This window comes from Cricetulus griseus, chromosome 7 (genome assembly GCF_003668045.3).
Source record: "Cricetulus griseus strain 17A/GY chromosome 7, alternate assembly CriGri-PICRH-1.0, whole genome shotgun sequence".
In the NCBI taxonomy this organism is placed as follows: Eukaryota; Metazoa; Chordata; class Mammalia; order Rodentia; family Cricetidae; genus Cricetulus; species Cricetulus griseus.
The window spans coordinates 83,252,174-83,269,683 of record NC_048600.1 but is presented as its reverse complement, the minus strand read 5'-3'; the positions used below and the strand labels follow the sequence as shown (position 1 = coordinate 83,269,683).

Genomic DNA, 17,510 nt, shown 5'->3' with positions numbered 1-17,510 from the left:
AGGCTGGGGGAGCGGGTAGTTAAAGGAAGAGACCGGAAGGGAGGAGGAGGGAGCCTGCTGGTGGGGAGGGAGGGGGGAGGAGGAGGTGGAGGAGGAGGAGGAGGACGAGGAGGAGGAGGAGGGAGGGAGGGGTTGGGGAGAGCCTGCTACAGTTCTTTGTTTGACTCCGGGACTCAGGGACGGGGAGGAGGAGGGAGGGAGGCAGAGGCTGCAAGCGCCGGGGCAGGCCTAGGAGGCAGAGGAGGGACCGTCTCCCCCGCCCCCCAGCCCCACTCCCCCCCTGCTGCTTCCCCCCTCCCTACCCGGACTCTGGGGGCACCGCCGGGGGACAGACACCCAGCAGGTAACCCCAGCCTGGCTCTCCCTCCCCTTGTCGTATTTTCTTCTACACCCTCCAGGACCCCTTTCTGTCTCCCCGATTCTCCCGGCCTTGCCTTTTCCCCTAGCCCTCCTTGTTCCATTTCCCCGAGTTGGGCTTGTCGCCTGCTGGCTCCGCCACCCTCTGTCTCGTGCAGCCTGACTCCCTTCCCCCAACCCCACAGTGTGTGCTCCCCTGTTCTGCCCGAGGCACCTTTTGGGGTTCTGTCTCGCTGTTTCTCAGGCTGGCTTCTTCCGACCTGTCTCCAGGGGCTCTAAGGGAGGAGGGAGTCCTTACCCTCTAATGGCTCCCCCCAGGCTCCCTTGCCCCATTCTCCTTGTAGCTGTCTCTAGGGGTGAGAGAAAACCGGAATTTGGGGGGCCCTCTGGAGAGGAAGGGGGGTTATGTGTTGCTGGAGACAGGGGCTGTGTGTGTGTGTGAGGAGGGGGTAGGGATCTCTTAGAGACCAGGCTGCCTCTCTGATGTCCCTTTAAATGGCCCTTACATTTCTGGGGACTGGGGGGTGGGGTGGGGAGGTGGCTAGCTGCCTGCCTGGGGGGCAGGGCCCTTGATTTGTCCACACCGTCAGGGGTGGTAATGATTTAAAGGGACAGCCTTGGTGTGGCCACTGCCACTCTGTGCTGGCAGGCTGTGTCTACAGACGCTTGGCTGGTGAGCAGGGCATTTGAGGCTGTCTGGTACTGGGCCTGCAGGTCTGCAGTACAGAGGCTGTGGCTGGAAAGGTGCAAGAAGGGCTTGACAGCCTGCCCTGAGGGTGCTGAGTCTGGGCTTTCTCCAGAACCCCATCTTTGAGTCCTTTGACTCTATGACCAAGAATCTTTGAGTCCAAACCACAGAATCTGTGGGCCACCAGGTGGGGGCCACTGGCAGATCTGCAGGCCAGCAGGGTGACCTGAGCACTTTGGAGTTGGCCTTTCAGCTTCCCTTTTGTTGTTTGGTTATCTGCACAAGTAGGCCTCAGCCCCTCCTTCTCATCCACATGCCCCCCTACCCCCACCCCAGCTGTTGGACAGATGAATTACAGCCTCCTGCTTGGGGCCAAGGCTGGTAAGGGATTAAAGTTCTGAGGCTGGCCCTTTAAATGGCTGTTGGCCCTCCCCCCCTCTGGTGTCCAGACACCCATCATAGACCCACCCTTCTGACCCTCTTGGCTGCCTGAGGCCTCCCTTCTCCCCACTAGGTTAGACCCTTTCCAGCACACCCCACCTCCACAAATGCTGTCAACTGCTGAGGAAGCACCTTAGTCCTGAATTTGCCTCCCTGTCCTGAAGGGTTGCAGCCTCTAGCATTTTTCTCCAGCAGAAGGACCTTGGCAATCTGGCTTTCTCAGCCTGCAGCTGACCACTGCCCCTTAAGGGCCTTGCTTAGGTCAGAAATAACACCTCCCTGGGGGCGGTGTCATCAGCAGCTACAAAAGCTTGCAGCACATTGCATCATGGAGACTGGGGGCCAGAGGCCTAAGTCTCTGGAGCAGGGGGAAAGATGGGGGCTGGAATGCCAGGAAATGGAGAGGCCAGGCAGAGAGCCCAAGTGTCTGGGTCTTGGGGCCAGGAGAATGGAAAACATAGGTCCTTGAGGAGTGAGTCTGAGGTGAGGGTTGACTGAGATCTGACCCCTGTATCAACACCTGATTCTTGTCCCTAGACTTGTATCAATAGACCTAGCTCTTTGTATCTAAGGACTGGAAAGGGAGGGGGTGGGTCCCTGTCACCTTCTTGGGCCACACAGAGGAAGGAGGTGATGGGGAAACAGGATATGGCATTGGAGGTGACATGGAGGGAGCCTGCTGCAGAGGCTACTTCCCCCGCTCAGGCCCAGAGTCACAGTTGTTGCAAGGAAGGCTCCTCCCTGTTGGGCCCGTTCATCTTGTCTGGCCACCTGTGCCACTTGCCAGGACCTGCCTATACCAGCCTAAGGGAACAGGAAGGGTCAGAGTCCAAAGGGTGGGGTTGACTATCTGGTGTCTAGTTAAGGTTGGGGAGGAACTCCTGGGTGGAAGGAAGCAGAGCTGAAGGCCTAGGGTCCAATGCCCTGGGGTCAGAACTAAGGCTGGCTTGGCTGTGGGTGTCTGCTGTAACTGAGCCTACTCTGGGTCCAGTCAGAAGCAGGATCATGGATTGGTGTCCATTGTAGACTTACTCAGGTGCCACAGCATGCCCCCCTTTACCACCTGAACCAGGCTGCCTCTTGAGGGGAAGGTTGGAGGATGGCTTTTTTCCAGGTTGCCATGGAAACTGGTTCTCTCATCTCATCTGACCTCTAGAGCCAGGTTTCTCCTCAGTGAGGGGGCGAGGAACACAAGGGAACTCCTCCATCATGGGAGACCCCACCTCTAACTGAAATTTTCTCTTTTAGGTTCCCCCAGGCACCATGCCAGCCCCATAGCACTACCCACTCCACGACTTCTGCTGCACCCCACTGCTGGGGTGATTGTTCCAATGTGACTGAACACTTCAAACTCCATCTGGTAAGCTTGGCTGCTGAGTGTCACCTCCTTCCCCCAAGTCCAACTCTTCACTGCATGTTTGAAGATCTTTGCTATGATTTGGTTCATGCCCACTCATCAGAATGGTCCAGTCCAACTCTGAGCCTCCCCCAACATGCCATGCTTGAATGGTTCAGCCCTCCGGGTTTATGGAGCTCCCCTCTATCTCCTAGGAATGGTTTATCCCTGTACTTCAGCAGCCTCTCTATTACCTGGAAATCTCTTACCCGAGACCCCCAGTGCTACAACTCATTTGCTAACTGAAGGAAGCTAGGGTTTACAGACTGAAAGTAGATGTGAGATCCCCCAGTGAAATTTCTTCCTATGAAAGGGAAGGCTTTTCTTCCATAGGAGGGAATTGCCATGCTTATAAGAAGTGCTTGGGAATTAATGTGGGGAGATGTTGGGACCACTACCATACAGCTAGCTCGTGCTTGTCATGACCATCTTGGAATCTCACCTCTCTGATCTTCCTTGACCCATCCTCACCATGACACACCGTAGATTGCTTTGCATACCTAACTCAACTCTTGTGCTCTCCCCAGACCTTCTGCCGCCACCAGTTCTCTTTCTGAGGTTCTTCTTTGTCTTTCTTTCCTCCCCAGTAGAACGGAGTTTTCCCTAAGTTGGAAACTTGAGTTCCCCAATTCTTCATTGCTTTCCCCCATTACTCATTGAATTTCTTGAATAGGACTGTTTTTTCCTATCTGTCCTGTTTAGTATGATGGTTTGCACATTGGGGTGCCTTTGTAGACTTGTGTTGAATGAATGTTTTAAGTGAATGTACTGCTTCCCTGCCAAGAAACCTACGGCCGAGATCTGTTGTAGAGCCTCCTGCCCACACCTTCTCTAGAGGATATGAGACATTTGGGAGAGTAACAGAGTGGAAGGCTGATCTAGGAGGCAGCCTGTGAGGATAAAAATCAAGGGAGAACGAAATAAGCCCCGCTTGTCCCCTCACTTGCAGAATGACCTTGGTTAAGTTCCCTCATTTGCAACATAGGGTAACTAAGTACCTCCCATGCCAGGTTTTGGGGAAGAGTTAAAAGATGCATGTAAAGGGTTTAGCATAGTGTCTAACATTTAATAAATGCTAGCAGTTTCCATCATGGTCGCTGCAGGAAACTGTTAAGATTAAGTGAGGATGCTGAGGAATGGGACTGAACTTGATTGAAGGCAGACTGACCCCCAAATAATTGACTAAACAGAAGGATCGCTGACCCAGTAGGAAGTCGGGATTCAGGGGAGTTAAGAGAGCCCCTCAAGCCTGCCTCCACTGTTTCCCTGGCTCTGTTCGAGAACGTGAAGGCAAACACAGAAGGGCATGTGCACAGACACACGTGATCACCACAGTGATGCAGAGGCAGACCCAGACAAAAGACTGAGACAGGAGCCAACCAGACACACAGACAGAGACAGCCTCGCGGAGTCATGTAGACAGGGATAATGACAGGAACGCGCCAGACACAGGCACCGAGGGAGACAAGATAAGCAGATAATGCAGGTGCACACAGACACCGGGACCCACACACAGCCGACACTGTTAGACTGACTGGTGAACACAGCGCCCAGTCAGAGGCAGACACAACGCCTGCAGTGACACATAGCGGGCCAGCGCGCCGGGGCCAGCACTGTCACTTCTCGATGGGGGCGGGGAGGGGCTGGCGGCGGGGGAAGGCTGGGGAAGGCTGGGGAAGGGAATCCCGGGCGGGCGGCCTGCCCGGGTGGCTGAGTCACTGCGGAGCCTCAGCCCGCGGCCCTCCCTCTCCCTCCGGCTCTCCCAGGTGAGAAGCGAGCCGGTAACTTCATAGCTTCCGCCACGCCGAAAGAAGACAGCAAAAGAATGGGAACCCCGGGGGTCGGTCCTGGATCGGCCCCACCTTCCAGCCGGTGCGTGCCGGCTAAAAGCATGCTCAGGAAAAACCGGTCTGCGGGGTCTGGTGTCTTTGGCCGTCCAGTGTCTGCTTGCGGATCGCAGGCCTCGTGCCAAGCGTCCCTCCTATACCCCGCGTCCCGGGAGCTGCGCGGAGGGGCTCTCCTGCCCCAAGCCCAGAGAGAGTTAAGTGGGTGTGATTGATGGAGTGCTTCTCTCCTGGGACTTAAGGGGGAGGGGGTCGGTTAAAGTCCTAGGGTCCAGATCCCGGATGCAGGAGGCGGAGCTTGGCTTTGCCGGGAGTGCCCGGATGGAGAGGGCGTGGTTTAGACCCAAGTGGAATTAACCCTTTCTGGGCGGCCGGCTTTTGGGGCTGTAGGTCGGGTTGGGGAGGCTGGATTGTCAGCCTCTGAAGTGTGTCGGCCTCCCAGGCTGGCCGTGGACGTGTGCGTCTACCTTCCGTCTGTCTTCGAGGAGTCTATGGGTGTCTGTCTTTGTGCTTGTCCCTGGTTGCCCCCTCCCCTTGGTTAGTACGAGCGCTGGGAGTCGGGGAGGGCCATTCCTGCCTCAAAGCGAGAGTGTAGGTGAGAGTGGACGGCGAGCCAGCCGGCGGCCGCGGTGGCGACTGAGGAACAGGTGTGAGTGTGGCGGCTGGGCTGCCCTGCGCGGGGTGGGGCCGTCCTGAGGGAGACAGAGGGGAAATTCCGCGGGACCGGTGGTGAGCAGTGTGTGGGCTGAGGAGTTGTGTCTGCCTCTGACTGTCTGTCTGTGTGAGTTGAGGGAGGCGGGGGCTGAGTCAGTGGGAACAGGGGATGGTTTTCTGAGTGACTCACTCTCCCCCACCCCAAGCCTGATTCAGACCCTGAGAAAGGCTTTGTTCGTGGGGCGGATGGGAAGTCAGGCGCCTGCGTCCCTGGTGGGGACACAGATCCGTAGTGGTTGGCGAAGATTATGCTTAGGGTACAGGAAGTTTTGTTCTGGAGCGCTCTGCAGTCCACGGTGTCGTCGTGGGTGGTTGTGGATAAAGGCTGAAGATGAGAAGGGCTGGAGGGACGGAACTCGCTAGTTTAGGGAAAGCTGAGTCAGTTCCCCGTGGGAAAGGGGAAGTGGCAGAGGGGAAGTGTCATCATCGCAGAAGGGGAAGCTGCATTTCCTGGTAACTAGCAGCGTTCTGGGCACCGCTTCCTTCGCAGGGTGTCTGCTTCTCTGACATCTGGTATCCCGAGCTGCCGTTTGTCCACGTCTGGTCCCTTGGCCCCCCTCAGGGCTTGACTAGGGCAGCCAGTTTGGGCTTCACTTGACCACACTGGCGTTGTATGTGTCTCAGAGCTTGGTAACTGACGGGCTGAAGCCTCAGGAGAGTTCTGACTGGAGCTCCGCGTGAACTGTGGAGTCCGCGGAGCGCAAGCTCCCACCAGGTCTCGGACCGAGTAGCCTGCGGGATTCTGTAGGGTCCAAACACTTTTCACGAACTGATGACCTTGCCCCAGCGGGAGGGAAGATTGTTTTCGCCAGAAACCCTTCTGCCTTTGTGGGCTGGGTGGAAATTTCCCCACAGTGCAGACTTCTCGGCCGAGGCGAACTTTCCAGCCGCCCCCAACCCCTCGCCGCGCGCTCGCTCTCCCCCGGCTTCCTGCCCGGCGCTTTCTCCAGCTGGAGCGCTAGCCCCGCCCCCGCGGCTTTGTACTCGACACTCGCCTCTCGCCGCTCTTTGTACTCTAGACTCTCAATGGGCCGATCCCGGGAGCGGAGCCTGGTCTCTACCTGCCGGGACCTGGGGTATGCACAGGGAAGCAGCTTCTGGGCTCTCAGAGTCGAGAAGGGAAAGCTGGGACTTAAGGGAATGTGCCTAGCAGAGGGGAGGACTGTGTCCGTTGTGAGTCCAGTCAGCCTCGACGGGAAGGAGTAAGGGGGGGTGGCGTGAAGGAGGAAGTGAAACGGGTTCTGGGTTCTTTAAGGGAGTAGGCGGTGAGAGTGGGACAGGGGTGATGTCACTGCCTGTTGGGCCCCGCCCTCTTCTCTCCCTCCCGAAGGACCCCCCCTTACACACATCGCTTCCGCTGCGCAAGTAGCCACGTCACGGGCAACCCCCGAAATCCCCCCTCCCTTGGGGGGGTGGGGGCCACGTGGGCCGTGGGGAACCGCGTGGCCCCGGCGGGGAAAGGGCACAGAGGATACAGGAGCCACGCGAGAGGGCCGCTCCACGGTGCGCGGCTTCCCAGAAGTTGGAAGGCTAGGGGGTACTGGCTTAGGGGGCCGACCGGTGTTGAAGACTCAGACCCAGGGAGAGTGGAGGAGCTGGAGGAACTTGGTATGAGACTGGGGACTTGACCATGATTTAGGACTGGGTCCGCCGCTGTAAGTGGACCTTTCTGAGAGAGGAGCGCGGGCGGGCCTGGGTGCCGGATTTGCTGTGATTGCTAGACCTAAGCAGTTCTACCGGGCTGATCGAGTGGAGAGTCTGTCGCTGGGTAATAGGAGTGAGGAGGGGGAGCGTTGCCTTTGTCTGGGATTTGCATTGGTCTGCGGTCCGTCCTTGGGGTGGATAGACAGAGGACGACTTGAACAGTCTGCTGAGGACCATTGCCAGTTGGGTGGATGTGTGAGACTTGTCCTCAGGCCGGCTAGTGAATGATTTCCCCATCCTCACTAGCGTGGGTCTTAGCCAGCTTGAGGTTACTGCCCTGCGGGCCACTGGTTTCTGATCTGAGATGTGGACCCTAGGTGAGACCTTGGGGTCACATCGGGGTCACCCTAGGGCGAGCCTGTCTGACCGGCCCTGCCGCCCCTCCTCCGGTGGCCGCCGAGTGCTCGGCTCACCTCTCTCCTATTGGTTCCTGCCAGGCTGTTACTGAGGCGGAGACAAGGGTGATGATTGGCTTTCTGGGGAGAGAGACGTCTTGTGATTGGTTGAATCTCTGAAGCTTTTGAAGCTGTGAGAGGAGGCTCCCACGGAGGCTGGGTAAGCAGCCGCGCGCGGTAGTTTGCCCTAGTGGCTCAGGATTGGAAGCCTGACAGACAGTGCAGAGTCTGGGTTGTACCTATTGCTGACTCCTTCCCCGCTACCTGTCCCATATTCCTGTGTTCTCCGTTTGCGGGCTTCTAGGGGTTCCTTATGCCGGTGTCTGCGCCGGCTCCCTGCCCTCTGTCTTCCTGCTCAAACAATTCAGACCAGCCTTTGGGCCCTGACTCTGCTGGCAAGCTCAGTGTACTTTTCTTCTTTCTGTAGAATTGGTTGTGGAAGGCCAGAGGCTGCCACCTGGAAACAGTGTGCACTCTTGTTAAGAGCAATTGGAGCTGGACCATCGTGCCAGAGAGCTGGGGCAGGGGGGTGTGCCCCATCTCCAGGGCTCCTGGGGCCACTGCTGACCTGGTAAGGAAAAGATTGGGGCTGGTTTAGCTGAATATACAGCTGGAAGTTTTGTCTTCCTGTTACAGCAAGATCTCTTGTCCCTGACTTAGGCTGGATGCATCGGGCAGTGGACCCTCCAGGGGCCCGCTCTGCACGGGAAGCCTTTGCCCTTGGGGGCTTGAGCTGTGCTGGGGCTTGGAGCTCCTGCCCACCCCATCCTCCTCCTCGAAGCTCATGGCTGCCTGGAGGCAGGTGAGAATCGGGCCATGAGTCCTATCTCCAGGCATTTCTCTCCTGGTCGTCTCTATCCATTTCTGACCTTTTCCACAAGTGTCTATTATGTTGTGGGCCCAGACACCAGCCTCACCTGCTCTTATTCTCTCTGACTCCTCCTTTCTAGGGAGCAAGATTACTTCTGGCAATACATAACAGACCTTTTCTCTTTATAGATGCTCTGCCAGCATTGGGCAGCCCCCACTCCCTGCTCCTTTACCCCCTTCACATGGCAGTAGCTCCGGGCACCCAAACAAACCCTATTATGCTCCTGGGTAAGTGGGGGATTCAAAGTTGTGGGATTGGAGGTAAAACTGGGGCCTTGAAATGTTCCCCTAAGCCTGATCACTCCCAACTCCTTCTACTTTGTAGGACACCCGCCCCAAGACCCCTCCATGGGAAGTTGGAATCCCTGCATGGCTGTGTGCAGGCATTGCTCCGGGAGCCAGCCCAGCCAGGGTTATGGGAACAGCTTGGACAATTGTATGAGTCAGAGCATGACAGTGAGGAGGCCATATGCTGCTACCACAGGGCCCTTCGATATGGAGGAAGCTTCGCTGAGCTGGGGCCCCGAATTGGCCGACTGCAGCAGGTGGGATGAGGCGGGTTACAGGTGGCTGAGATTGTGCTTTCTAGCCCAGTGTTCCCAGTTCATCTTAATTCTGTCTTTTGATGCCCTTAGGCCCAGCTCTGGAATTTTCATGCTGGCTCCTGTCAGCACCGAGCCAAGGTCCTGCCCCCCCTGGAGCAAGTATGGAATTTGCTGCACCTTGAGGTGAGGCTGAAGCTCAGTGCATCAGGGAAGGGAGTCGTGGTGGGCTGGGGCTCATCATCATCTCTCTGTTTGTTTTCAGCACAAACGGAACTATGGGGCTAAGCGAGGGGGTCCTCCAGTGAAGCGATCTGCTGAACCCCCCGTGGTACAGCCTATGCCTCCTGCAGCACTCTCAGGCCCCTCAGGAGAGGAGGGCCTTAGCCCTGGAGGCAAGCGGAGGAGAGGCTGCAGCTCTGAACAGGTGTGATTGTAGGTGGGTCAGCGGGCAGAGAGGATGCAGGACTGGGGCCAGGAGTAGGATTGTCACACTCTCTTCTCTTCTAGGCTGGCCTTCCTCCAGGTCTGCCACTCCCCCCACCACCATTACCACACCACCACCGCACCACCACCGCCACCCCACCCCCCACCACCGCTGCCTGGCCTGGCTATTAGCCCTCCATTTCAGCTGACTAAGCCAGGGCTGTGGAATACCCTGCATGGAGATGCTTGGGGCCCCGAGCGCAAGGGTTCAGCACCCCCAGAGCGCCAGGTGAGCCCCTCTCTAATACCTGTCACCTTTGACCTCCTGTAAGTTCTCTCTCTCCCATTCCTCACTTTGACCTCACTTATCTCCTATAGGAGCAGCGGCACTCGCTGCCTCACCCATATCCATACCCAGCTCCTGCCTACACTGCTCATCCACCCAGCCACCGGTTGGTCCCAGCCACACCCCTTGGTCCAGGTCCCCGACCCCCAGGAGCAGAGAGCCATGGCTGCCTGCCTGCCACCCGTCCCCCCGGAAGTGACCTTAGAGAGAGCAGAGTTCAGAGGTCGCGGATGGACTCCAGCGTTTCACCAGCAGCATCTACCGCCTGCGTGCCTTACGCCCCTTCCCGGCCCCCTGGCCTCCTCGGCACCAGCAGCAGCAGCAGTAGCAGCAGCAGCAGCAGCAGCAGCAGTAACAACACTGGTCTTCGGGGTGTGGAGCCGAGCCCAGGCATTGTATGTGATGACCTTGGGCTGAAGGTGGGTGGAGGTGTCTGAAGGGGCTAGAACAGTACTCTGATCTTCTCACTCTATACTTCCAGCCTGGCGCTGACCATTACCAAACTCCTGCGCTGGAGATTTCCCCTCACCAGGCCCGCCTGGGGCCCTCGGCTCACAGCAGTCGGAAACCATTTTTGACAGCCCCTGCTGCCACTCCCCACTTATCCCTACCACCTGGGACCCCATCATCCCCTCCACTCTCCTGTCCTCGCCTCTTACGCCCTCCACCACCCCCTGCTTGGATGAAAGGCTCAGCCTGCCGCTCAGCCCGAGAGGATGGAGAGATCTTAGGGGAGCTCTTCTTTGGTGCTGAGGGACCACCCCGTCCTCCCCTTCCCCACCGTGATGGCTTCTTGGGGCCTCCAACCCCCCGCTTTTCTGTGGGCACTCAGGATTCGCATACCCCCTCCACGCCCCCAACCACCACCACCACCACCACCACCACCAGCAGCAGCAGCAGCAGCAACCATAGCAGTAGTCCTACTGGGCCTGTGCCCTTCCCTCCACCCCCCTATCTGTCCAGAAGTATAGACCCCCTTCCCAGGCCTTCTAGCCCGACACTGAGCTCCCAGGACCCACCTCTTCCACCACTGACTCTTGCCCTGCCTCCAGCCCCTCCCTCCTCTTGCCACCAAAATACCTCAGGAAGCTTCAGGCGCTCGGAGAGCCCCCGGCCCAGGGTCTCCTTCCCAAAGACCCCCGAGGTGGGGCAGGGGCCACCCCCAGGCTCTCTGAGTAAAGCCCCCCAGCCTGTGCCACCTGGGGTTGGAGAGCTGCCTGCCCGAGGCCCGAGGCTCTTTGATTTTCCACCAACTCCATTGGAGGACCAGTTTGAAGAGCCAGCTGAATTCAAGATCCTACCTGATGGGCTAGCTAACATCATGAAGATGCTGGATGAATCCATTCGAAAGGAGGAGGAACAGCAGCAACAGGAGGCAGGCGTGGTTCCCCCACCCCCACTCAAAGAGCCCTTTGCATCTCTACAGCCTCCATTTCCCAGTGACACAGCCCCAACCACCACTGCTGCTGCCACCACCGCCACCGCCACCACCACTACCACCACAACCACCATCCAAGAAGAGGAGAAGAAGCCACCACCAGCCCTACCACCACCTCCGCCTCTAGCCAAGTTTCCTCCACCTCCCCAGTCACAGCCCCCACCACCTCCACCAGCCAGCCCAGCCAGCCTGCTCAAATCATTGGCCTCTGTTCTCGAGGGACAAAAGTACTGTTACCGGGGGACTGGAGCAGCTGTTTCGAGCAGGCCCGGGTCCTTGCCCACCACTCAGTATTCCCCTAGTCCTGCATCAGGTGCTACCGCCCCACCACCCACTTCAATGGCCCCTAGCGCCCAGGGCTCCCCCAAGCCCTCTGTTTCCTCGTCATCTCAGTTCTCTACCTCAGGCGGGCCTTGGGCCCGGGAGCGCAGGGCAGGTGAAGAGTCAGCACCAGGCCCTGTGACCCCTGCCCAGCTGCCCCCACCTCTGCCGCTGCCCCCTGCTCGTTCTGAGTCTGAGGTGCTAGAAGAGATCAGTAGGGCTTGTGAGACCCTTGTAGAGCGAGTGGGCCGGAGTGCTGCCAATCCTGTAGACCCAGTGGACATAGCAGACCCAGTGGACAGTGGGACTGAGCCACTACTGCCTCCTGCACAGGCTAAGGAGGAGAGTGGCGGGGTGGCAGGAGCAGGTGCAGGTAGTGGCAAGCGTCGGCAGAAGGAGCATCGGCGCCACAGACGGGCCTGTAGGGACAGTGTGGGTCGTCGGCCCCGTGAGGGGAGGGCCAAGGCCAAGGCCAAGGCTCCCAAAGAAAAGAGCCGAAGGGTGCTGGGGAACCTGGACTTGCAGAGTGAAGAAATCCAGGGCCGGGAGAAAGCCCGGTCTGATCCAGGTGGGGCTTCCAAAGTCAAGACCCCCACAGCTCCAACGCCCCCACCTGCTCCTGCACCCTCTGCTCAGCCAACACCCCCATCAGCCCCTGTCCCTGGGAAGAAGACTCGCGAGGAAGCTCCAGGGCCCCCAGGTGTGAGCCGGGCAGATATGCTGAAGCTCCGGTCACTTAGTGAGGGGCCTCCCAAGGAGCTGAAGATCAGGCTCATCAAGGTAGAGAGTGGTGACAAGGAAACCTTTATTGCCTCTGAGGTGGAAGAGCGGCGGCTTCGCATGGCAGACCTCACCATCAGCCACTGTGCTGCTGATGTCATGCGTGCCAGCAAGTGAGTTGGGGGCTATAATACACAAAGCTGCCCACTTGTTTTGGGGGATAGGCTCCTGCTCATTACCCCATGTTTCTGACCTTCTTCTGTGGTCTTCTCACAGGAATGCCAAGGTGAAAGGGAAATTTAGGGAGTCCTACCTTTCCCCTGCCCAGTCTGTGAAACCGAAGATCAACACTGAGGAGAAGCTGCCCCGGGAAAAACTCAACCCCCCTACACCCAGCATCTATGTACGTATGTCGTCTGTCCCCAGAACCACCCTTCCCAGAAGGGTTGCATTGGGGTACTTAGAGCCTGGGAAAAGGCTCTGACCCAGTATCTCCTGGTTGTCTTAGTTGGAGAGCAAACGGGATGCCTTCTCACCAGTGCTGCTACAATTCTGTACAGACCCTCGAAACCCCATCACCGTGATCAGGGGCCTGGCTGGTTCACTTCGGCTCAGTGAGTCTGGGGGGAGGCGGATGCACAAGACTGTAAGGGTTGTGATATGTGGAGCCCTTTGAGATCCCCCCCCCCACACCAATGCTTTCAGACTTGCCGCAGAATCATGCACAGGCCATGTTTGAGAAGGGCTCTCTCTGAGTGGTGTGCCAGCCAGCCTTAAGATTTTCTCATCTGTCATTTCTGTTCCCAGAAGTGACACATGGGAAGATGGATCTCAGGAGTGGCTGGAGTTTAAGAATGAAAAGAATGAGTCAGGCACACACCTTTAATCCCAGCACTCTGGAGACAGAGGCAGGCAGGTCTCTGAGTTCAAGGCCAACCTGGTCTATAGAGTGAGTTCCAGGACAGTCAGGGCTACACAGAGAAACCCTGCCTCCAAAAACCAAAATGTATGAAAAGAATGGATCATAGACGACTTCTGATCCATGGTTTGGCTTTTTTCTTTTTCCATCTTTTACTGTACAAAAATTTAAACAGCATAAAACTAGGGGAGACTATGTAGAAATGTAAAGGTCATTGCTTGTTTCCTTTATACCCTTGCATCTTTCTCTCCTCCCGTTGAGTGATTTGAGGGACATTTCAAGCTCTACTGCTGCATCTTTCATTTGCTGCAGTGGCCACTTGCCCTTCATTGATTGCAGTCTGAGAGTTCTAGTTGAGAGACAGAGGCCTGAAGTTGAAGAATGGGGCTGGGGAGGACCCAAAGAAGGCAGCCTTGACAGCTTCCTGGGGCTGGGATTCTTGGTGCTGCGTTCTGCCCCATCTATGTCCACTTCATCAGAGGCCTGGCCAGTTGGAAGGGAAAGGATGAGTTGGGCCAACTTTCCTGAATGACATTCTGTTTGGCTCTCCCTTACAGACTTAGGCCTTTTCTCCACCAAGACACTGGTGGAAGCAAGTGGGGAACATACAGTGGAGGTCCGCACCCAAGTGCAGCAGCCCTCAGATGAGAACTGGGACCTGACAGGTACAAGGCAGATCTGGCCCTGTGAGAGCTCCCGTTCACACACCACCATCGCCAAGTACGCACAGTACCAGGCTTCATCCTTCCAGGAGTCACTGCAGGTGAGGGTCATGCCCAAGTAGTAACAAGGGTGCTGGGGTCTGACTTCAGTGGGCATCAGGAAGTCACTGACCTAGACCTGTCTACCTGTCCGACCAAGCAGGAAGAGAAGGAGAGTGAGGACGAGGAGTCAGAGGAACCAGACAGCACTACAGGAACCCCTCCTAGGTAAAGTATAAATGTTGACCCTTCTGGCTTTGCTCTTTTGCTCCTTTGGTTCGCCAACAAGCTCTCTGCTTTTGCCCCAGCAGCAGTGCACCAGACCCCAAGAACCATCATATCATCAAGTTTGGCACTAACATCGACCTGTCTGATGCCAAAAGGTCAGTGAGGCTACACCAGTGAAGTTGGGATGAAACCCTGCTAGGTACTGGTCTGGGATACCCTCTCACTCTGTTGGCATTTCTGTGTTCACAGGTGGAAGCCCCAGCTACAGGAGCTGCTGAAGCTGCCCGCCTTCATGCGGGTAACATCCACAGGCAATATGCTCAGCCATGTGGGCCACACCATCCTGGGCATGAACACTGTGCAGCTATACATGAAGGTCCCTGGCAGCCGAACGCCAGGTGTGCTTCTCACCCTGAGCACGGTGCGGGAAGTGCGCACTCAGTGCTTAGCTGTTAGCCAGTGAGGGCAAAGGGCAGGGTTATCGTGGGTGCAGGCTTGCATCAGACAGATCCGTGACGTTCTGTCTCCCTCTACAGGCCACCAAGAGAATAACAATTTCTGCTCTGTCAACATCAACATTGGCCCCGGGGACTGTGAGTGGTTTGCAGTGCATGAGCACTACTGGGAGACTATCAGCGCCTTCTGCGATCGGTGCGCACCACCCTTTTTGTCAGTCGCCCCATCCCATCGGGTCCTTGGGTCTCTCACCTGACCCTGTGGCTGCCCACTCTACAGGCATGGTGTGGACTACTTGACTGGTTCCTGGTGGCCAATCTTGGATGACCTCTATGCGTCCAATATTCCTGTTTACCGCTTCGTGCAGCGCCCTGGAGACCTTGTGTGGATTAATGCAGGGACTGTGCACTGGGTGCAGGCTACTGGCTGGTGCAACAACATTGCCTGGAACGTGGGGCCCCTCACTGGTAAGAGGGTGGGGTTGAGTCATCATGGTATAGGGAAGGGCATGAGGAGTGAGCCCTGTTGGGGAGAGGTGGGTCTGGACAGTCACAAGGCCTGCCGGAAGAAGGGGCCAGGGGCTGTCTGAAAATCCTTAGTGACTTCCTCTGGCCTGCAGCTTATCAGTACCAGCTAGCCCTAGAGCGATACGAATGGAACGAGGTGAAGAACGTCAAATCCATCGTGCCCATGATTCATGTGTCCTGGAACGTAGCTCGAACGGTCAAAATCAGCGATCCTGACTTGTTCAAGATGATCAAGTGAGGCCCCTGTTTGGTTAGCACCCCATCTCCTCCTTCCTACCCGCGTTCTTCCTGACTCTCCCTCCCTCTTCCCCTGTGTCTTCATCCATGTCTGTAATGTGTTCACAGAAGCTACTGTGCTGAGGAGGTTGACAAAACCCCTATTCTCATCTCATAGCCTTTGTTTCTGTGGTGCAAGCGCACGCACGTGTACACACGCGCGCTCAGTCAAATGTGACATATTCAAGACAGGAAATGCAACTCAAATGAAAAGGGAGGGCTGCAGAGGGAAGGAAGTGCATGGGCTAAGGAGTTGGGAGCCCAGCCCCCGCCCATCTGCCCCAGCAGCCTTGGCACATCATCTCCTCTGGAGGCTGTCTCAATACTACTTACTATCTTTGGCTCTTCCCCAGGTTCTGCCTCCTGCAGTCAATGAAGCACTGCCAGGTGCAACGGGAGAGCCTGGTGCGGGCAGGGAAGAAAATCGCCTACCAAGGCCGCGTCAAGGACGAACCTGCCTACTACTGCAACGAATGTGATGTAAGTATTAAGTGTGGGCTCTACCGCGTCCTGAAGGTGCCTAGGGTGGGCCTCCTTCCAGGTGACGGCCCCCTTCTTCCTGGCTAGGTGGAGGTGTTCAACATCCTGTTCGTTACGAGTGAGAACGGCAGCCGAAACACGTACCTGGTGCACTGCGAGGGCTGTGCGCGCCGCCGCAGCGCGGGCCTACAGGGCGTGGTGGTGCTAGAGCAGTACCGCACCGAGGAGCTGGCGCAGGCCTACGATGCCTTCACGCTGGTGAGAGAGAGCACGGGGTTCCTCCGGAGGGGGCTCGGGAGCGGCCGGCCACTCCCACCCGCCCACCACTGAAGGCACCCGCTTGGCTTCTTCCCGCAGGCTCCCGCCAGCACGTCGCGATGAGGCCGGACGCCCCGCTCGCCCGCCCACGCAGGGCGCGGCGGGGCCACCAGCACACGCCTGGGCTGGACCTAGGTCCCGCCTCTGGCCGGGAAGGGGGTCGGGCACAGCCCTTCCACCCTTATTGGCAGCTCCCCTCACTTAATTTATTAAGAAAATTTTTTAACAAATACGAGGAAAAAAAGGAAAAAAAATGGGAGACGGGGAGGGGGCTGGCAGCCCCTCGCCCACCAGCGCCTCCCCTCACCGACTTTGGCCTTTCTAGCAACAGACACAAGGACCAGGCTCCGGCGGCGGCGGCGGGGGTCACATACGGGTTCCCTCAAGCCTGCCCGCCGCGCGCCCGCCCGCCCGCCGCCCGCCGGCGCAGACGTTCGCGGCTCGTTGTGTACATAGACGTTGGCAGCCGAGGTTTTTAATGAGATTCTTTCTATGGGCTTTACCCCTCCCCCGGGACCTCCTTTTTTTACTTCCAATGCTAGCTGTGATCCCTGTATATGTCTCTGTTTATTCACTTGGTTATGATTTGTATTTTTGTTCTTTTTTTGTTTTTAATTTATAACAGTCCCACTCACCTCTATTTATTCATTTTTTTGGGGGAAAACCCGACCTCCTGCACCCCCAAGCCATCCCTCCTGCCTCTGGGAGGCCCGCTCCTGGGCTCTCCTTGCGCCCCAGTATATGTCCGGGCTTGGCCCGTCCGTCTCCGCCCGCCCGCGGCTCCAGCCGGGCTCTCATGGTGCTCAAACCCGCTCCCCTCCCCTACGTCCTGCACTTTCTTGGACCAGTACCCCCACTCCCAACCCGACCCCAACCCCACCTGAGGGTGAGCGACTCCTGTACTGTAGGGGAAGAAGTGGGAACTGAAATGGTATTTTGTAAAAAAATAAATAAATAAAATAAAAAATAAAAGTTTTAAAGAAAGAACTATGAGGAAAAGGAACCCTGTCCTCCCCAGCCTCGGCCAATTTAAAAAGCGTTGGACACCTCTACCCTCACCCCCCTTTTTTTAAAGGCGTGAAACAGCCCAGGGCAGGGCCTCGATGGGGCAGGGACACCCTGGGGTGAGTTTCTCTGGGGCTTTATTTTCATTTTCTTAGTTCGTTTTCTCCTGCTGGGGCTGCGGAGGGGTGGGGGGTTTGCAGTCCCGCCCCCCTCGCACTGCACTGTCTCTCTGCCCCAGGGGCAGAGAGGTCTTCCCAACCCTACCCTATTTTCGGTGATTTTTGTGTGAGAATATTAATATTAAAAATAAAAGCAGGAAAAAAAAAAGCCTTGTGTTTTGATGATGGTTGTAAAGCGTATCAGTTGAAGAGTCGGGAAACTGATTGATGGGAGGGCAG

At 57.1% G+C, this 17,510-nt stretch overlaps 1 protein-coding gene across 1 annotated transcript; it reads left to right on the top strand.

Moving 5' to 3' along the window:
- Window positions 1–201: 201 nt before the first annotated feature.
- Window positions 202–17,439, top strand: Kdm6b (lysine demethylase 6B). Its single transcript, XM_035447827.1, is given in 25 exon segments — window positions 202–343; window positions 2,735–2,846; window positions 7,582–7,699; window positions 7,967–8,110; window positions 8,200–8,341; window positions 8,539–8,637; window positions 8,735–8,954; window positions 9,045–9,137; window positions 9,217–9,378; window positions 9,462–9,506; window positions 9,508–9,666; window positions 9,756–10,118; window positions 10,205–12,375; window positions 12,479–12,605; window positions 12,711–12,816; window positions 13,679–13,884; window positions 13,986–14,050; window positions 14,134–14,205; window positions 14,300–14,448; window positions 14,587–14,701; window positions 14,786–14,973; window positions 15,126–15,267; window positions 15,663–15,789; window positions 15,877–16,047; window positions 16,147–17,439. Coding segments are annotated over 21 exon segments (4,941 nt in total). The 5' UTR covers window positions 202–343; window positions 2,735–2,846; window positions 7,582–7,699; window positions 7,967–8,110; window positions 8,200–8,204; the 3' UTR covers window positions 16,171–17,439.
- Window positions 17,440–17,510: the final 71 nt, after the last annotated feature.